This window comes from Carettochelys insculpta, chromosome 16 (assembly GCF_033958435.1).
Source record: "Carettochelys insculpta isolate YL-2023 chromosome 16, ASM3395843v1, whole genome shotgun sequence".
NCBI classification, from domain to species: domain Eukaryota; kingdom Metazoa; phylum Chordata; order Testudines; family Carettochelyidae; genus Carettochelys; species Carettochelys insculpta.
In genome coordinates this window covers 15,624,320-15,645,832 of record NC_134152.1, presented here as the reverse complement: position 1 = coordinate 15,645,832, position 21,513 = coordinate 15,624,320, and the positions used below count along the sequence as shown (strand labels likewise).

At 46.8% G+C, this 21,513-nt stretch overlaps 1 protein-coding gene across 4 annotated transcripts in view; it reads left to right on the top strand.

Annotated features, from left to right (window-relative positions):
* TXNDC11 (thioredoxin domain containing 11) overlaps nt 1–21,513 on the top strand; it is a 128,686-nt gene that overhangs the window by 22,595 nt on the left and 84,578 nt on the right. For 2 of the 4 annotated variants that reach the window (XR_012647787.1, XM_075011062.1), the window contains exons 3-5: nt 1,079–1,176; nt 2,793–2,922; nt 16,850–16,943. Coding sequence is in view for 3 of the 4 variants with exons in the window: in XM_075011062.1 (XP_074867163.1) it covers nt 1,079–1,176; nt 2,793–2,922; nt 16,850–16,943 (322 nt within the window). In the remaining variant the exon portion in view is untranslated. Of the gene's footprint in view, nt 1–1,078; nt 1,177–2,792; nt 2,923–16,849; nt 16,944–17,497; nt 17,718–21,513 lie in introns of those variants that run through there. The other 2 variants (XM_075011064.1, XM_075011063.1) reach the window with 2 other exon arrangements.

Here is a 21,513-nt window from a genome sequence, read left to right as displayed (position 1 = left end):
CTCCGCACCACGTGGCAAGAGGGCTGTTTTGGGTGGCCATGCTTGCATAAGATGCCAAGAAACTTCTTCTCAGTGGTTTACATTTGTGCGTGAACCACCTCCCTCCCTCCCCCACAGGCACCACACGGTCTGGGTCTTTCGTGTGCTCAGCCACATCATGTGGGTAAGCCCCTGGTCCCTTAAAAGCACATGCCTGCTGTTCTGTGCTGGCCATGCTGCCAGGCAGCATCATGTCCTGGCTTGTGTGCGGTTAGGGCCAAAGCCAAAGACTCTCCCCTCAGCAACTCTCTTTTTTTGAAGAACTTTCCTATCTTCTCTTTCTTCAAGCTTCTCAGGGCCCCTGTATTATTTTCAGGGATCAGATGCAATCACAGGAGGTTTTACATGTAGTGGATGACCACTTAAGAGCTCAGTTACAGAACAAAGACATTTCTGCAAACTTTTTTGCTATTTCTGTGGATGCCCTCCTTTTTCTGTTCTCCCAAAGGGAAAAATGACAGTTGCTTAGTACAAGAGGGGAATGAGGAAAATACAATGTGGGAAGATGATGTCAAAAGACCAGTGAGCATACCCCGAATGCTACAGGGATGAGGGAACTATGGGATAGGTTCCCACAATGCACTGTTGCAACAGTCGATGTTTGCCAGTTGAGTGTGGCAGCAATAAGACAACTTTGTGAGGAGCATGCGGGGGGGGGGGGGGGGGGATGGTCAAATTCAAGCTTATAAATTCCAGAATTTCAAAATCGATATTAATAAATTCAAATTTCTTGTGTAGTGTAGATGCAGCCAGAGTAAACAATGTGATGGCACCAAATATTTTGTTATTTCCTTTGTGGGATATTTTTTGTGTGTGTGTGTATATACTTAGGAGAAAATAAAATAAATGGAAAGAAAAGTGAAGATAGGGGACACTGAGGGGAAAGGAGGAAGTGGCAGGGGAGTAGAGAAGTGGGTAAAAGAGCGAAGCTCAGATGAAGCTACTTTGGAGGGTGGCAGAGGGCTGGAGCAAACAGTCAGTCAACACAGGCTAGAGAAAGTCATGATGATGTGTTCTGTACCTTTGGTTTGTTCTGCAGGTGCTGTTTGTGGCAGTTAACTGCTGGTGGAACCAGGGGAAATGCAGGAAACAGAAACATTTCTTTTATTTTCCTGTGATATATTTGTATCATCGGAGGTAAGAATTTCACAAATGTGATTTGTCTGCATTTTAGATTATTAGTAGAGAAAACATGATAAAAATATCAAGAATGTGGTTTATAATACATTGATGTGTAGGAAGGGTTGCAAGGAGACATTCATCACTGTGCAGAGGCACAGCAGAAAACCCATTAACCATTTATATCCCGCTTACACTCCCAAATGGCCGGAATGGGACGTAAGTGATGTATGGACTTTTGCTGCCCTTTGCACATGGCTGAATTTCACCTCCTGTGAGTAGTCACTTAGTTTAAAACCTGTCCATTGCTTTGACCTTAGTCAAAATTCCCATTGATCTCAACTGAAGTTTGCTTCCAATGAGGAGTCAAGACTTTAGACTTATATAATTTGTTTTCTTTTAAATATTTCCTGCTTGCTTTGTGAATGGGTGGTACCATATGTTCTTAATCTAGGAAAGCACCCATACTGCAGACAGAACTTCTGTGCTTAAGTGAAGTATGCCACTTTACAGGTCATTATAGACTAGTGTGCTTGAATTGCTTATGGTGAGTGGATGGACTCCTCTCCGTATACCAAGATTTTGAATGTCTAAAGTTGTATATTGTGCATGCAGAGTAATATTTTTCCATCAATTTTTCTGACCTATGCTTTGCACAATAATGTTCCTGTGATGTAATGCATGTTGTGAACAATCCAACTGTAATAACACAAATTGACATGATGTCGTGCAATGACTGGACCAGTTCAGTCTGTATGAATATGTAGTGGCTGTGGCCACACTTGGCCAAAACTTTGAAATAGCCATGCTAATGGCCAAATGGAAGAATACTAATGAGGCGCTGAATTAAATATTCAGGTCCTCATTAGCATTCACATGCTGCCAGCCGTGGTGCAGCTACACGGGGGTCCTTTCAGCTGAGAGGAATAAGGGGATTTTGAAATGTGCGGGGTCCTTTCACAAAGGACCCCCGTGTAGCTGCGCTGAGCTGCGTGCTTTCAAAATCGGTGCTTTCGAAGTGCCGTGGTTGGCAGCACGCTACTTGGAAGTGCCTTTACGGCACTTCATTTGTAATCTCTCATCAGCCTGATTACCATGCCCCCTTTGAAGTACATGGCAAGCGTAGACATAGCCGAAGAGAATTAAGGCTACACTTTATGGTTTTAATTTGATTTTTATGTACTGTACTTCCTAACTTTTTCTTTCTAATTTATTTTGTTGTGCAGTGTAATGTTAAACCTAATCAAATGGCAGTTAACAGCCACTTGTGAATGCCTACTTCATTCTTGCATTATCTGTGTGTGATGGAAGAGCAGTATTTGGACCTATCTAGTTTAATTCTTTGTTTTCTCTTTTAATTCTCAAGAGTTTTTGAAACCTATGCTTTTGCATCTACTGAGATATATGGGCAAAGTAGAATGGCCTATTCATCTACTCCTTTCTAGTCCTTCAGCACAGCTACGCTCTCAGTTACAGAAGTTACTCTTAATCAGTGCTACAAACCTCTAGGGTCTGATCATAGTGTCTGTTTTTTCTTCTCAGCCTCTGCCATCCCAACCTGGGGCTTCCACTGTGAATTTAGTGGTTACAGCTTAACCTTCAAGTCTTAATTTATTATTATTTTTTGGTACTAGTTTTGGACCAATTGAATACAAAGGCCCTATGAGTGCTGTTTATATTGAAAAGTTTGTTCGTCGGGTGATGACTCCACTACTCTACATCTCGTCTCGATCAAAATTACTAGATTTCCTCTCAGATTATGAGGTACTTGTCTCTCTTATATAGTTTTACCATGTGTGGTTCTGAAAGGGTTTGATTTGTTTCAGGAATAAATCTGACCTTCTCCAAATCAGTAGTTTCTCTTGGGGTCTCAGAAACCTGCAGTGCATCTCAAGTGTTGTTACAATTGTAACACCTGTGAAATGACAAACCAGTAATACCAATTCCCAATATACTGACTGCATAGTTCCTTCATTATATGAATTTCAGTGTTTTTCTGTTTAATGATTCTTAATTTGTATTATGGTAGTTCTAGAGACCACAACTAAGATTGACTCCTCCATATGAGATGTTGAACACACACCCACAATAAGGTGTAGTCTTTGCCCTAAAGATTTTACAGTTTAAGCTTGGAATGAAGTCAAAGTATGTATAATAGAATTAATGTTTAAATAAAAGTCAAAGTAATATTACTGGTTTATAATAAATGAGACTGTAAGTTAAGTAGATGTTCATACGAAATCAAATGAGTAACTGGCTTTTAGAGACTAGATATGGAGTATTGGGGTACACAGAAGCTCTCCCCTCCCCAAGTAGATAGGGAGTGGCTCACTCAGCCTCCATCCCTACTTGTGCTGGGATCAGGTAGTTTTCCCTCTGCTGCTCTACATTTTACAGGTTGAGCCAGATAGCAGGCTGGCTCAGCTTCTATCCACTATCTGCATTTAAAATGTATGACAGCAACCACACTGTGGACAGAACTTAGGTGCTTAAGTGCCACTGAAATTGGTGGGATTTAATCATATATTTAAAATTAAGCAGATGCTTATGCCTTTTGAAGAATTGGGGCCTGATCCCCACAACCAGGACAGAAGCTGAGCCAGCCCATGTGATGGCTCAGCCTTTTAAGTGCAGAGCAGCAGGTGTGGTGGTGGTGAACTGAGTAATTGACAGGAATTTTGGCAGTTACTTGGTTACCAGATTACTCATTTTTTAACATCCCTAGTAGAAACGAATGAATTTTTCATTAATTTGCTAAGCTATTTTTGATTAACGTTCTGGTTCCGGTGTGTACTTATACTCTGGTAGTGCCCAAAATGTAGTATGTTGCTTTCCAAACACAGACTAAAGAATGGTCCCTGCTTTGAAATATGTGCAATCTTTTTAAAAAAACAAGACAAATGAAGACCAGGGAAGAGATACCACATAAAAACAAAGTTGTCTGAGTGATGATTGGCACATGTAATTTTAGTTGCATTATTTTGTTTCCTTTTATGGGAGGATTGTTAGAGATAAGAGGCTTGATAAACAGAGCATGGGTTTGGTGTGAATATAAATAAGAGGAATGATGGAAGTCTGAGACTAAAAGTGTGGGGAGGGAGATGGAGGTGGGAAATTAGAAAGCCTTGCCCTAAATGGATGAGGCTTACCAATTATGGTTAATTGGTCAGGGCTGGAGCAGCGGCAGTTGGGGGTTCTCCCACCTGGTCAGAGCAGTCCCCGTCCATAGCAGAAGTTGGTGGAAGCACCCCTGCCACCCCTGTTTAAGTGGTGAGCTAGTTAAAGGTAAAGTTAGCTAATTAATGTGGGGTTTTACATCCCTAGTTTTTATGGGAAGGGGAGCATGGTGTCCAGAAAGAATAAGATCCTAATGCAAAGGGGGTTTGGTAAGAGAGAAGCAAACAACAGTCAACAAAATGTGAAAGGTGACTAGTTAAAATTTAGTAAGTTAAAAAATAGTAAGCATCCAATGAGGTTAATAACAGAAAGAAAGCCATGCTAGTCTATATACTATCAAAACAAAAAAGCAGTAAAGTAGCACTTTAAAGACTAACAAAATAATTTATTAGGTGAGCTTTCGTGGGACAGACCCACTTCTTCAGACCGTAGCCATGCCAGAACAGACTCAATATTTAAGGCATAGAGAACCAAAAACAGTAATCAAAGTTGACAAATCAGAAAAAAAATTATCAAGGTGAACAAATCAGAGAGGCGGGAGGGCGGGGAATAAAGAATTAGATTAAGCCAAGTATGTAAAAGAGCCCCTACAGTGTCCCAGAACATTTGCATCCCGGTTCAAACCTCGTGTTAATGTGTCAAATTTGAATATGGAAGAGAGTTCAGTAGTTTCTCTTTCCAGAGCAGAGTGAAAATTCTTCTTCAATAAGACGCAAACTCTTAAGTCATTAACAGAATGGCCCACTCCATTAAAATTTAGACTAACTAGTTTGTGGATCAGGAGTGTTTTGGTGTCTGTTTTGTGCCCATTACCTCTTTGTCTGAGAGAGTTTGATGTCTGTCCAATATACAAAGCATCTGGGCATTGTTGGCACATGATGGCATGTATGTTGTTAGTTGAGGAACATGAGAATGAGGTTATGGGAGAGAAGTCCCTGCTGATGATGCAAGCTCTTCCTCTGAAGAGTTCTGGAGTGCTTCTGATAAATGTGAAGCCTCCATACGTTTGTTGTGTGTGTTCTTCCACAAAATGGGAGCTACTGAGTCCCTGTCTCTGTTACAGCTGCCACCTCATTTGCTCCCAACAGGCTTGAGTTCTTAACTAATAAAAGGCTCGTTTTCCCAAGAGTGTCAGCCGCAGCAGGCACTTGATGTAGGTCAATCTTGTGGCCACGCTACCAGGTTTCCTTCACTGCTAGCCCATTATTATCTTCTCTGAATTATAGTAAAATTTAACAGGTGATAAGACTATATTCTCTTCTCAGTCTCTAATAGAATGTCTTGCACAGAGAGCAAGGGTGCTTTGTGGCTTTTATGTAATAAGTAAACTTACAGTTACCAGCATTATTTACTAGTTGTTTAGTACCTTATTGTCACATTTGGTGCCATTTAGTGGGAAAATCATCCTCTCTTTTTAGGATTTATGACTACTTCTGCTGTTTGTCTGTCTTCTCTCCTCATCCTCATTTTTCTCAGTTTGTTTCCCTTTCTCTTTGTGTTTTCCCTCGACCTTCCCTTTGTATTTCCTTCTCTGCAGTAACATTTTCCACACTATTTGGGTTTTGCTCCCACAAATGGTCAGCAATGAAATGTGTAATGTGGACAATAACATTTCATTGAGCCTTAAAACTTGCCTCAGTGAAATTAATGGATGAAGGGATTCACAACTCTCATTCTCATTTGTTTCAAATAGTCCATTGATTTATGTGGATATAATAGCATCTGTTACACTTGATTCGTGTTTGGAAGATTTTCTTCACAACCATGAGGACAAGAGTTTTTTTTAAATTAAATTGGAGATTATTAATGTCTGCTTTCAGGTTTAAGATTTCAGTAGGATCAGTAAGGATCAAGTCCAGTTAGACTTCCATTAATCACTTCAAGTAGTCTCTTAATACCCCTCTAACCGAGGTTAACAAGAGATTATGTGTAGTGAATATGAGAACAGTCCCAGAAAGTAGTTGGAAGACCACAACATCAACATATATTGTGTATACAGCAATGGGCTAGATCAGTGGTTCTCAAACATCATTGCATTGTGACCCCTTTCTGACAACAAAAATTACTACTTGACCCCAGGAGAGAGAGAAAAATCCTGAGCTAACCCAAGCCCCATCCCACCAAGTAGGGGGGCCAAAAGCAAAGCCTCTAACTACTTGGGGCTGGAGCCAAATCTCTCTGCACGGGGCTGAAGCCCTTGCACTTCAGCTTTGGCCACCAGTTGGGGAAGGAGCTCTGGCTTTGGGGCTTCAGCCCCAGACCCCAGCAAATCTAAGCCAACCCTTGTGACTCCCATTTTAACTGGGTCATGATGCACTTTGCAGTCCCAACCCACAGTCTGAGGACCTCTGGGTTAAGTGGAGGAGAAAATAACGTGAACTGTTACTTCAAATGAGTAGATCTCCAAATTGACAAATCTCTTGTGCATAATTTCTTTGATATGGCTCTTTACTGTGCCACGATGCCTGTACGGTTGAATCATGTATCTTCCAAGACATGATAATGTACTCTAGTTAAGTCTTGCTTTATTGGAGAACATTTATTTCAGGAGAACAGTATGGATTAAAAGTGAAACTGTGATGCTTAGATGTGTGTGTGGTGTTGTGGGAATCACATTTACAAAAGGAATAAGATTTAGAGTTCAGCCTAACTCTCTTTCCTTAGCTCATTCTGTTGTACTTAGCTTTTAACAGGAGTGCCAAAAGGCTGGATGAAGCTACATATACATTGTCTGTTCAGTGTTTTAATACTCCTTTTTCTAGCAGTTATGGGACAAGTTTGTGATTCTTGAAAACTTTTTTTTTTTAAACTGAATTCCCTTTATTTTTTCATTTATTGTAGTCTGTGACTTAATGCAATGACTCTCAACTGTTCCAGACTACTGTATGCCTTCCAAGAGTCTGAGTTGCCTTGCATATGAGGGTCACCTTTCTTAAATTACTTGCTTACAAAATCGGACGTAAATATACAAGAGAGACACCACATGCTGTTATTGAAAAATTGCTTACTTTTTTGTTTTACCATATAATTATAAAAGAAATACATTTTGATATAAATATTGTACTCACATTTCAATGTTCTGGATGTAGAACAGTAAAAACAATCCATTATTCATATATTAGTTTGTACTGACTTTGCTAGTACTTTTTATGTAGCCTGTTGTAAAACAAGGCAAATATCTGGATAAGTTGTACCTTGTGCATCTGGTTGAGAACCACTGATTTAACAGATCTCATCCAGTCCCAAGGACAGGAAGACTTAGTGACTTAACAGTCTTTACAGTGTATAAACATCAGAAATGTATGGAGGTTGAGAGTTGAGTCCATGCTAGCTGCTCTCCATGCATACTAGCAAGACCTTCCCTTTAGGACATTTTTTTTTTTTGTAATGAAATTGCTCTAGTACATTCTTGAGGATTGTAGAATGTATCATAATTATAAAAATGATGGTTTTTCCACAAATAAACATAATGAGATATTTAATATGTTTAAAGTGAAGTGACCTTGTCAGTAGTATATATTATGAAGGGAGATAACATTGTTGGCATTCTTTTTCCTTCAAAAGGCTGTGAGAATTACAACCTATGATGTAGATGGTTTGAGATATCTCATGTGACTGAATAGTCCAGTCTGAAATTTGCGTGGTCTCTGCCATTTATTGCAAATATATTTATCTTGGTAGGGGGCCAATTGCTTCCTCCTAAAGGCTCTTCTCTCTTCAAGCTGTAGAAGCCAGCTTCTGTCATGGACTTTAGTACCCTTCTGGACGATGATGAGACAACTTGTTACAATCTCTTGCCCAGATTTTCCATTGGTCAAGAATTCAAGTTCCTTCACATCTCTCTTGCATGTGTCTTTGTAGTGAACCTTGGGAGGTCCTGTTGTTCCCTCTGATAGGTCTCCATATAACATTTTTTGGGAATGCATCTCACTTCCAACCTCCTCAGATGACCCAGGCTTTGGGCAGGGGCTGGACTTGATGACCTCCAGAAGTTTCGTCAAGCCCTAGGATTCCATCTTTCTATGAAAGAGAAGTTCCCTCATTAACACCTTTTTTACTTTGTCCTTTGATTTAAATTGGGACATGTTGAAGAGTTTCCTGTCTGATTTTTGTGGAAATACACTCCATCTTTCATATCTTAAAATATACAGTTCAAAAATACAGATAAAAAGATTCGAAGGAGTGTAGGGACAAGAATGCATCCTAGCTTCCCTTTGGTTTTCACCTCAAAGCTGTCTGAAGTGAATGTGTCAAACTGGATAGTTGCTCTCATGGGCTACGTCTACACGTGAAGCCTACATCGAAGTAGCCTATTTCGATGTGGCGACATCGAAATAGGCTATTTCGATGAATAGCGTCTACACGTCCTCCAGGGCCAGCAACGTCGATGTTCAACTTCGACGTTGCGCAGCCCAACATCGAAATAGGCGCAGCGAGGGAACGTCTACACGCCCAAGTAGCACACATCGAAATAGGGATGCCAGGCACAGCTGCAGACAGGGTCACGGGGCGGACTAGCGCTTCCGGGGCAACAGCTAGCTGCTCACTTAAAGGGCCCCTCCCAGACACACTCAGCCTGCACAGCACGCGGTCTGAGGAGCCATAGGCACACAGACCCCAGGCGCCGCAGTCATGGACCAGCAGCAGCAGCAGCAGCAGCTAGAGGTCCACCCAGCCCTCCCAGCAGGAGCAGGGCTTGCCCTGACCCATGCTATGCGGGAGGCAGCTGAGCACCTCCTTGCCCCAGGGGAGGAGATGCCCCCAGGGCAGCAGGGCTCAACCCCTACCCCTGCAGCACCCCACCCCCCCCGTCTCACACGCCGGCGGCTGTGGAGCTACCCCACCAGCACCGACTGGTGGGAGCGGCTGGTGCTTGGGGAGTGGGACGACGACCACTGGCTCAGGAACTTCAGGATGACCCGGCAGACATTACTGGAGCTGTGCCAGTGGCTCACCCCCGCACTCAGGCACCAGGACACTGCCATGCGGCGTGCCCTCACAGTGCAGAAATGGGTCGGCATTGCTGTCTGGAAGCTGGCCACTCCAGACAGCTACCGATCCGTGGGCCAGCAGTTTGGTGTCGGCAAGGCCACCGTCGGGGCTGTCTTCATGGAGGTAAGTGAACCCACGGGGGGAGGGGAGGGCAGGGCAGGGCAGGGGAGGGGAGGGGAGGCCAGGGCAGGGCAGGGCAGGGGGGCCAGAGCAGGGCAGGGCAGGGCCAGGGCAGGCAGGGGCAGGGTAGGACAGGGCCACGCACACCCTGCTCACCCCTCATTGGGGCTGTCCCATGTGCTTTCTCTGCAGGTTGTGCGTGCCATCAACGCCATGCTCCTGCACAGGCTCGTGAGGCTGGGGGACCCAGATGCCACCATCGCAGCCTTTGCCACCCTGGGCTTCCCCAACTGCTTCAGGGCTCTGGATGGGACTCACATCCCCTGGTCTGTGGCTGGTCTGTGGCTGGGTGGGAGCTGGCTGAACCGGAAGGTATGGTGGCCGGCAAGTGTCAGGTGGCTCCAGGGGTCCCTCGGTGCTCCGGCCCTCGCCGGTGGGTGGCGGGGCAACGGCGGACGGGACGGCGACGGGCGGAGCAGCTGGTGGTGGGGCTGCAGGAGCAGGCAGGGCGGGCGATGTTTCAGCCGGCGCGGCATGGGGGGCCAGGTAGTCCACCAGGCAATTAAATGTGTCCATGTAGGCCCCCCATGCCTCCTGGCGCCAGGCCAGCGCCCGCTTCTGCAGCTGGAGGTGCTGCTCCGTGACCTCCAGCTGCCGACGGTGGATGGCTAGCAGCTGGGGGTCCGTTGCCGTCGGCGTTTGGAGGCGCGGGGTCCGCTGTCTAGCCCGCTGTGGGGCCGGTCGGTCCTCGGCCGAGGGGCTGCCCTGGAGCGATGGTCCCGGAGGGCTCTCCGGGACGACTGACGCCTCGCCGCCACTCTCTTCCGGTCCTTCTGATGGTGCAGGTGCAGGACACAGGAGAGGAGGGGGGGAAGAAGAATGGAGACAGGCGTTAGTGTGGGCCCCGAGCCGTGGCCTTTGTCCCCCCAGCCCTGTGCTGCAGGTTCCCCATCCCCGTCCCCGGGAGATGGTGCTGTGATGGATGGGGTTCAGGGGTCCCCCTGCCCTGCACCCCGTCCCCTGGTGGGAGCGACTCTCACTTCACCCCGCAGGGTCTGAGAGCAGGAGAGGTTTCTTAGGCCACAGATGGCCAGTTTCTGGCAGGAGTGACAGCACCAGCTGTCAGAAGAGACAGTCCTTCCAACCCATCGTGGGGAGAAGACCCCAAGGGGTGCCCCTCGGGGATGCAGCTTTCCCCCTCCTCAGGCTGGCTGCCTTCCAGCTCTCCCTTCCCCTAGCCTCTACCTGTGGCCCCCGCCCTCGCCCCCCAATTCCAAGCCAGCTCGGCTCCTCCCTCCTGTTTGTTCGGGGCAGAGGTGTCACCTGCCAGCTGTAGCGCCAGGATCCTCCTTTGGCCCTGGGAGCTCTTCGGCTCTTGTGGCTCATATGTAGCCTGAGTCTCCCTTTGGCACTCCCCCCACTCCATCACATGCTGCTGCTGCGGGGTGTCCCACCCCCTCCTCCCGGGGGCCCCTCGAGGTTCCGCTCCCCCCTGGCCCGGGGATGGGGCATGGCACTGTCATGCGGGGTGGGGGGGGGCAGGGGCTGATGGATGCAGTGCTGTGAGGGCCATGGCCCTGATGTCCTTGGGGCCATGGCCATGTGAGCATGTGGGGGGCCCTGGACACACATCTCTTACCCCCGCCCCTCAAGCCCAGGGGTGTCCACCAGAGGGGGGTACCTACCTGTCGGTCCGCTCCCACAGTCCGGAGATCCCCGGGGGGCGGAGGCCCTGCTGCTGCTCCGGGATGGCAGGAGGAGGATCTGCAGGCTGGATTCTGCGGAAGAGGAGCCCCCCTCCTCCTCCTCCTCCTGCCGCGATGTCCTGGGGGGGGCCCCCGGGGTGCGGGGCTTGCCTCCGGGGCGGACTCCTTCTGCAGGGCCTGCTGGGGCTCGTCAGCCGAGGTGTCAAGGGTGGCCGGAGGGGAGGAGGTGTGCCAGGAGCCCAGGATGTCCCTGAGCTCCCTGTAGAAGGGGCAAGTGACGGGGGCGGCCCCAGATCGGCTGGCCGCATCCCGGGCCCGGGAGTAACCCTGCCGCAGCTCCTTGACCTTACTCCTGACGTGGTCAGGAGTGCGGGCAGGGTGACCCCGGGCAGCCAGGCCGTCGGCCAGCCGAGCAAACGCGTCTGCGTTCCGTCTCTTGCTCCCCATTACCTGGAGCACCTCCTCCTCGCTCCAGAGCCCCAGCAGGTCCCGCAGCTCGGCCTCCGTCCAGGAGGGGCCCCGCTGCTGCTTCCCAGCCTGGCTGCCCTTCTGGCTGGGCTGGCTGCCCTGGCTCCCCTTGGGGTGGGTCCCCTGGGGGGGCTGCAGGGCAGCCATCGCAGGTCTGTGGGGCTGAGGGTGGTGCAGGCTGGCCGCGTGTGCAGGCTGCAGCCTGCACGTTGCCTCAGCTTCCTGCAGAGTCAGGGAGGGGCAGGGGACCTTTAAGGGGCCGCTCCACGCTGCCACCAGTGAGCTGAGGGGCTGGAGAGAGCGTCTCTCAACCCCCCAGCTGATGGCCGCCATGGAGGACCCGGCAATTTTGACGTTGCGGGACGCGGATCGTCTACACTGTCCGTACTTCGACGTTGAACGTCGAAGTAGGGCGCTATTCCGATCCCCTCATGAGGTTAGGGACTTCGACGTCTCGCCGCCTACCGTCGAAGTTAACTTCGAAATAGCGCCCAACGCGTGTAGCCACGACGGGCACTATTTCGAAGTTAGTGCCGCTACTTCGAAGTAGCGTGCACGTGTAGACACAACTATGTTGTTACAGAATGAACATATAAGACTTAACAGGGTCAGTGAGCATTTTTTCCCGTATTGCAGATAGATTTGCTCTGCTGACTGTGTCAAATGTTTTGGTTAAGTATGTGACAGGTTGAGTCATAGAGATCCTATTGTGATTGTCATTTCGTGTGCTGAAATACCTTTCTGCCCCCAGGCACCCCCACCATGGCCCCTCCAACCATCACCACTCCCCAACCATTCATGAAGGAGACGGGTGGTTGGAAAAAAAATGTACTATAACAGGGAGTAACTATATCAAGTGTTAGGGGCATGGGATGGGGGTGTGGGCACCTCAACCTGGAAAGGAGGCAAAGAACAGGGAGTGGGGGTACCTCAACCCTTGGAGGGGATGGAGGCCTGCGAGCTGTGGTGGCTGCAGGAGCCCCTACTGCATTGGACCTGGAGCCCCAGATGGGGCTGGGACAGGGCTGGGACCATGGGGAGGTAGGAATGTGGGAGGGGTGTGGCAGGCTTGGGCTTGGTGTGGGGGTGGGGCAGGTGGACCATTGGGTGTGGCAGGAGGCTGGGCCAGCCTGCCTGATGGTACACAGTGCCCCTGCTACCTTGCCCCAGTCCTTCTACTGCCAGGCAAGGTCAGCCCACTCAAGAGCCAGCCCCTCCTCCAGCATGGAGTTTTGTTGGGAACCTTGTCATAAGTCTATAGAGCCTGCGTCCTCATCACCCTCCTTTATGGCAGCGAGACTTGGACCCTGTATGCCCCCCAGGAAAAGAGGCTGAACGTCTTCCACTTGCGCTGCCTCAGGCGCATCCTTGGAATATCATGGAAGGACAGAGTGACCAACACCGCCGTCCGCGAGCAAGCTGGAATCCCAAACCATGCACACCCTCCTCAGGCAGCGTCAACTCCGCTGGCTTGGCCACGTCCACAGGATGAACGATGGAAGGATTCCAAAAGACATCCTGTATGGTGAGCTAGCCTCTGGCAAAAGACCTCCCGGACGCCCCCAGTTGCGCTACAAAGATGTCTGCAAGAGAGACCTCAGAGAGGTAGACATCGAGCTGGACAACTGGGAAGAACTAGCAGATGACCGCGGCAGATGGAGGCAGGGGTTACACAGGGGCCTTCAGAAGGGTGAGATGAAGATCAGACAGCTAGCAGAGGAGAAGCGAGTGCACAAAAAACACAATAAGGACTTGCCAGACACCCACTACATCTGCAAGAGGTGCAGCAAGGACTGTCACTCTCGTGTGGGTCTTCATAGTCACAATAGATGCTGTAAATGAAGTCCTCAATTGAAACTTTAAAGGGCACGATCCATAGTCTATGCAGACTGAAGGATGCCTACTACTAGTACTACTCGTCATCCCACTCATGGCGACAGGCCCATCTAGGCACCAGTGGTGGGGATGCCCTGGCCCTCTCTGCCGCCACTGATGGACTCTCCAGCTCCTGGACGGGGCTTGTCCAAGCCTCAGATGGTGCATGAGGATGGAAGGGAAGAGAGAGATGACACATCAGTCACGCAGCCCAGACAGCATTCATCTCTGTGAAGCTACCTCACTCCTGTCTACAGTTCCTTCTTGTCAGTTCTAAGACTGTTAGCTTATATAGGAGATATATGTTCATCATTGATGGTTCTGGACCTGAAATATGTTTCCTCTTTAAAGTGTTCCTCTCTTTAAGGTGTACTGTTCTTCTCTTTAGGTTGCTCCCAAACGGTGCTGAAGAGCTTCCCTCTAAATGGACAAAATAGTCTTTGCCGTCTCTCTCTCTCTCTCGGTCTCTCTCCATTTAAAACTGCCATCTATCCCTGGGTCTTACTTCAGACCTTAAGATCAAGGATAAATACAGCCAGAGTTAGGGTTGCTAATGGATTAGCCTGTGACTGTAACCAGTTAAGTTACAGATGCTTACTGGGTAACTATTTAACCTAGGCCCCACTGCCCAGCCCCACTGCTGCCATGGCTGTGGGGCTCTGATGCAGCTGTTGGATCCTATCACCTGGCACACCAGCCTTGCTATCACCAGGGCTCTTACAGCCCAGCACGGCTGACCACCACTGGAGTTAGCTGACAAAGGCCAGCGTGCGTGATATAAAATAGTCCAAGCAGCAGATTAAAACCAGATTGGAAAAAACCCAGAAGCCTTGAAACGGTCTTCATCCCAAGTTCTTCCTCATTCACAGAAGGGGAACTTTCAGAATCAGAACCAACAGGTTTCAGGGGAAGGAGCAATCAAAAGAAGTTTCCAAGGAGAAGTGTCCATTTTATTCTACACTAAAAAGAATCTTTCGGTAATTTAAACTCGCTCTCAAAAACAAAGAAACAAACCAATGCCCCCACAAAAATGCAAAAAAAAAAAAAAAACCCACGCAGAAGAACAAATCTGGCAAAACAAACTGAAAATATTTCCTGGTATTTTCTGAGTATGAACTGTATATCCCCCTTCACTTAAACTTCCCCTTTATCAGTAAGTTTGTAGTTTTTGAATCCCACAAGTGAAAGAGACCCAAAAAATTTACACACTTTGTGACTTATTTTATTTAAAGACAGAGGTGTAACTGTATTTAGCTTCCTTTCTCAAATGATGGAAAAAAGTTGGGGGTAGAGGCATTGTTGCCAGCGGGTGGTGGAGCAGCCAGCAGAGATGGGGCAAGGGTAGGGGACATTTCTTCGTTTGGCAAACTCCCTCATTTGGAGCTGGTTGGTCCCTATGTTGCCCTGTGAGGGAGGTGCCACCGGTATATGGCTGAGTCCTTAAAATATCTCTTTTTTTGAGCTGGGACAATCATAACTGTACTCAGTATTCATGATGTGAGTGTACCCTGGATTTATATAGTTGCATTATATTTTCTGTCTTACTATCTATCCCTTTCCTAAAGGCACTAAAGTTAGCCTTTTGACTTCTGCTATATATTAACGGGTGTTTTCAGAGAACTATCCACAGTGACTCCAAGATTTTTGAGTGGTGACAGCTAATTTAAACTCTGATTTTGTATGGATCACCCAGATTGTGTGTCCAATGTGCATTACTTTGCTTTTGTCAACATTTGAATTTCATTTGCCATTTTCTTACTCAGTCACCCAGTTTTGTGAAATCCCTTTGTCAAGCTTCAGTTAGTTTTGGACTTGCAAGTGCTTGTCCACCCATGGGTCATCTTTGAGTAAAAGCTGTGAAGCCTGTCAGGTTGTCGCATGTGAGAGAGACAGAGAGAGAGAGAGTGTGTGTGTGTATGTGTACATAAGTAGAAGAGAGAGATGGACAAACCATCTGTGTTGGGGGTTTGGACAAGGCTACTGAACTCATTTTCAGGTGCACTTTATGGCAGAATTTGAAATCTGACACCTGATTATTTTTCAATTAAAATTTATTTCACAAGAAAAGTTTTTGAATTCAGCGAAATCTTCTTGTGTCATAGGACAGTGAAATGAACAGTGATTGTCTTCCACACCTTCAGCAAATAAAAATGAATATTTCACATTAATGTTAATGAGTTACATTTAGTTTTCAGTTTTAAAATTTAACTTTTAAACCTACTTTATAGCCCTTTGTCCAGATAACAGTGTAGTTAATAAGAAAATAAAGTGTGAATAATAATCTTACATCTTAGCTCCACTTCTGTATAAATGTGTGATGATTTGCTTTTTTTCATCTGTAAATGTAAATATTAATTGTTCAAGGAAGGCTGTGTTACATTCTGGTCTGTCTGCTCAAGTACATAAGTTCTAAGAATTGCTGTGCATAAGTTCTAAGAATGGCCCTACACCATTATCACATCTTGAAAGTGTGACAAACCAGTGCAAGTCTCATTAACGTAAAATATACCTAAGTAATTTTTAAAATTATTTTACATCCATCTCAGTAAAATTCAGGGTTTATATCTCTAGCAAAGGAAATGGGATCTGTAGCCTTTATGTTGAGAGCACAGTATTCTCTCCACCCTCAACCTAGTCTCAAAGGGCAAATATTTTATATCTCTTTCTGGAGATCACACATCTTTTAAATCTCAAATTACCTGGTCACCCAACAAAATAATATATTTTCTTATTGTGGAAATGCAAATGGAATCTGGATTTCTTCTCTTTGCTTTTATCAAATCTGTTTCTCACTAATTTTTCTAGCAACTTGCAAAAAATCTCAAATGATTGATAGCTTCCTTCCTTGTGTGATGTAGACTGGTAGTCACGCAGAGGATTCATCTATAGATAGGAAGCACGCGCAGTTTAGTAAAAACTTAAAAGGTACCAAGTATTTTGTGATGAAAAAGGGTTACTGTAGTCTTTCTTGTACAATGAGACATTAAGTCCCAAATCTCAATTTCAAAAGAACCCGTTATGATGCTATGCAGATAATCAAGTATTCCGTCAACACAGTGGTGCTGCAGCTTTCAGTTATTTCAAATTATTACTGTTTGCTTAGGGACTAACGTAACAACTAACATAGGAAATAAGTACTTGTAAAACTTAATGTTTCTGCATATGTACAGATTTTGTCTTGTGTGTATTTTGCAATTATTGAATTAACTGATTGTTTTCTCACAAAGTAAATTGGCTTGTTTTTCTAAACCACACTGCCCCCCCACAACAGTGTTTACCCTGTTCTTACTGTAGTTAAATAACTGCAGTGTACTTTGTAATAGTTTAGCTAACTCTGATTCTTATTCTTGCAGCCTGGAGTCATAGGATATTTTGAGTTCAATGCTTCACCTCAGCCTCCTGGTTATTTGACATTCTTCACTGCAGCATTACATTCATTAAAGAAAGGTAAAAGCTTTATCATAAGATTTTAAGGTACCTTTGCAAATAGTTAACTTCAGTTCTTACTGAAAATATTTTGTAATTTGAGAATTATAGCCCTTGGTATTGGTTTCACAACTAAGTCATGTATTCTTTTATTAATAGACAATGAATGGATTAAGGAGTTAAATAAGAATTAATTAAATTAAAGGTATTATATAGACATCATACATTTTTTAGACAGGCCCTTTCACCCCTCAGAGACACGTATTCATTTTATTTGGCTTCTGGGAGACTGAGAAAGAGAGCACATGCTGCTCATTTGTCTCCGCTCTCATGTGACTCCCTGACCAGCTTCAAAGCTCCCCACCTCTCAGGTATTTAAAGTCCTAATTTCCCATGCAGATAAACTGAAATAACCAATTTACTTTAGTCTGGCCACCATCTTTGCCAGACTCACTGGTCTGACAATCACCTTGGCAATGCTTGTGTTAGTTGCTTTATAGAAGTGTCTGGCATTGAAATAAACTGCTTTGTTCTGTCTTTGCCTTCTGTAGGCAATCACATCAACACACTCAAAGTGCGAATCATGTTCTTCAAAACTGCGGTTACAATGTCAAGGAAAAGTCACGATGTGCAAACATCACTCCATCACACTGCCCTGTTCCCCCCACAACAAGACACTTCAGACAGAATGGTCCGTTCATCATCTTGACACATCTGTCAATCTTCCATTCACCTTCTCCTCCATGGGCAACACAATGGAAGCAGGAAGAGACAGTAGGGAAAATTCCATAAGAGGTAACAGGAAAAGATCAAGGTCTCATAGGGAACATCCCCCGACATCCTCTGCACGTATCTTGTGCCTCAGTATGTGTATTCCTAGTAACTATAGGCTGTCCGTTATATATCATGGAGACATCACAGAATCACATGTGTTCTTATTGCTATATAGTCTAATCAGAGAGTAGCAAGGAGGGAGTGCTAGATGCTCACTTGAAGAAACCCTGCAGTAAATTATGGTTCTTTGAGATGTGTTGTCCACATGGGTTGCACATCCTGCCCTCTTTTCTTGCTCTCAGAGGTCTACTCATCTAGGTTTCTTCAGGTAGGCATCCTTCAGTCTGCATAGACTATGGATCGCGCCCTTTAAAGTTTCAATTGAGGACTTCATTTACAGCATCTATTATGACTATGAAGACCCACACGAGAGTGACAGTCCTTGCTGCATCTCTTGCAGATGTAGTGGGTGTCTGGCAAGTCCTTATTGTGTGTTTTGTGCGCTCGCTTCTCCTCTGCTAGCTGTCTGATCTTCAACTCGCCCTTCTGAAGGCCCTTGTGTAACCCCTGCCTCCATCTGCTGCGGTCATCTGCTAGTTCTTCCCAGTTGTCCAGCTCGATGTCTACCTCTCTGAGGTCTCTCTTGCAGACATCTTTGTAGCGCAACTGGGGGCGTCCGGGAGGTCTTTTGCCAGAGGCTAGCTCACCTTACAGGATGTCTTTTGGAATCCTTCCATCGTTCATCCTGTGGACGTGGCCAAGCCAGCGGAGTCGACACTGCCTGAGGAGGGTGTGCATGGTTTGGGATTCCAGCTTGCTCGCAGACGGCGGTGTTGGTCACTCTGTCCTTCCATGATATTCCAAGGATGCGCCTGAGGCAGCGCAAGTGGAAGATGTTCAGCCTCTTTTCCTGGGGGGCATACAGGGTCCAAGTCTTGCTGCCATAAAGGAGGGTGATGAGGACGCAGGCTCTGTAGACTTGCATTTTGGTGTGAGTGTACAGCTTGTTGTTATTCCACACTCTCTTGCTGAGTCTGGACAGAGTTGTGGCTGCTTTTCCGATCCTCCTATTTAGCTCAGTCTCCAGTGACAGGGTGTCAGTGATGGTGGACCCGAGGTAAACGAACTCGTGGACGACCTCTAACGTATAGTTGTCAGTGCTGATTGATGGGGATTTAGCAACATCCTGACCGAGTACGTTTGTCTTCTTTAGGCTGATGGTAAGACCAAAGTCCCTGCATGCTTTGGAGAACTGATCCAGCAGTTTTTGAAGCTGGTCTTCTGTGTGAGACACTACAGCAGCATCGTCTGCAAACAGCATTTCTCTGATGAGGACTTCTCGCACCTTAGACTTAGCTTTCAGCCTTGCAAGGTTAAACAGTTTCCCATCAGATCTTATGTGCAGCAAGATGCCCTCTGTTGAAGATCCAAAGGCATGCTTCAGGAGGAGTGCGAAGAAGATCCCGAACAATGTTGGAGGAAGCACACATCCTTGTTTGACACCGCTCCTGATTCTGAAAGTATCCGATAATGCGCCGTCATATTGGATGGTTCCTCTCATGTCTTCGTGGAACGACTGGATCATCTTGAGTAACCGTGGAGGACAGCCTATCTTGTGGAGCAGTTTGAACAGATCATCCCTGCTGACCAAGTCAAAGGCCTTGGTCAGGTCGATGAAGGCTATGTAGAGTGGCTTTCTGTGCTCCCTGCACTTCTCCTGCAGCTGCCTTAGAGAGAAGACCATGTCAACGGTAGACCTCTCTGCGCGGAATCCGCACTGCGATTCGGGGTACACCCTCTCAGCAATTTTCTGGAGTCTGCCAAGGATGACGCAAGCGAACAGTTTACCAGTGACGCTTAGGAGGGAGATTCCATGGTAGTTGTTGCAGTTGCTTCTGTCTCCTTTGTTCTTATACAAAGTTACAATGTTAGCGTTGCGCATATCCTGTGGAACCTCACCTTCTTTCTAGCACAGGCACAGTAGCTCATGTAGGGGTTCCAGGAGTGTGTCCGCGACACATTTGATTACCTCTGGTGGTATACCATCCTTACCAGTGGCCTTTCGTGCTGTTGATGGCTCTCTTCAGTTCATCCACAGTTGGTTCTTGATCCAGTTTGTCCATTACTGGTAGGAGCTCGACAGCATCGAGGGATGTGTCAAACACAACGTTCTCGCGTGAATACAGCTCGGAGTAGTGCTCAACCCAGCGCTCCATCTGTTTGGCTTTGTCAGCAATGACTTCACCAGATTTGGATTTCAGAGGTGCCATCTTGTTCTGGGTGGGTCCTAATGCCTTCCTCATACCCTCATACGTTCCTCTGAGATTACCAAAGTTGGCACAGGTCTGGATGTTGCTGCATAGCTGGAGCCAGTGGTTGTTGGCACGGCGCCTGGCTGTCTGGTGTACTGTTCTTCTGGCCTCTCTCAGTGCTTCCTGGGTACTCTGGCTTGGTGAGCGTTTGTACTCCAGGAGTGCAGCGCGCTTCTTTTCAATGACTGGAATAATCTCATTGGAGTTAGCTTCGAACCAGTCGTTCATGTTTCTAGCTCTTCTTCCAAACACCAACAAGGCCGTGTTGTAAACTGTATCCCTCAGATGTTTCCATTTGGATGTCGCATCGGTACCGCCAGGGACACAGCGCAGATTTTCCTGGAGGGTCTCTCTGAACTTTTCAGCTTTCTCCGAGTTTGCTGTCTTTCTGGCATCAATGCGGGGCCTTCCAGCAGGTTTAGAGCGGTACAGCTTCTTGGGTCTCAGGGTGAGCTTGGAGCAAACTAGCGAGTGATCTGTGTCACAGTCAGCACTATGATAGCTGCGTGTCAGAAGGATGTTTCTGAGGTTATTACTCCTAGTGATGACCACATCTAGTTGATGCCAGTGCTTCGAGCGTGGGTGTCTCTACGGCACTCTGTGCTGTGGCTTCGTTTGGAAGAATGTGTTTGTGATGCACAGATTGTGGTACGTGCATAGTTCAAGGAGACGCTGTCCATTGTCATTCATTTTTCCCACACCGAAGTGTCCTAAGCAGGAAGGCCACGAGGCCCAATCAGCTCCAACTCTTGCATTGAAGTCACCCAAGATGTACAGTTGTTCACGAGCAGGTATTTGCGCTACAGCAGCACTAAGCACGTCATAGAACTTGTCTTTTACTTCTGGTGTGGCATACAGGGTTGGAGCATAAGCGCTGATCAGGTGGACGGGACCGGCGCAAGTTTGAAGCGTGATCCGAAGAAGTCTTTCTGATCCGCCCATGACTAAATGAACCATTTGTAGAAGGGTGTTTCTGACAGCAAAGCCAACACCATGCTCTCTGGGTTCTTCTTGGGCTTTACCGTGCCAGAAAAAGGTGTAGTCCTTTTCCTTTAGAGGTCCCGAATCTGCAAGTCGTGTCTCTTGCAGTGCAGCGATATCAACTCTGAGCCTCTTCAGTTCCTCGTTGATGACAGCGGTCTTGCGGGTGTCACTGATGGCCTGAAGATCTTCAGTCAAGCCAGTCAGCATGGTCCGCACATTCCAGCAAGCAAGCTTAAATTGTTGATGTTTCTCATTTATTGTTGATTTTCTTATTGGTTTGCCTGGTGCCCAAATTTCAGTCACTTGTCAGGTTCAGGAACCTTAAGCCTCACGCACCCAGCGAGGCAGGTGAACTGTGGTGGGACAGTACCCTATTGGCTGGGGGCTGCCCAGCTTGAGGCGGGCGGTGACTGTCCAGTGAGATGCGAGGATCTCTCCCACTGTCGAAGGCAACCCCTGGCGCCCGTTCTCTACGCCAATCGAGCAAGAGATTATAACCAGTATCTGTTGCCTCCCGTGTT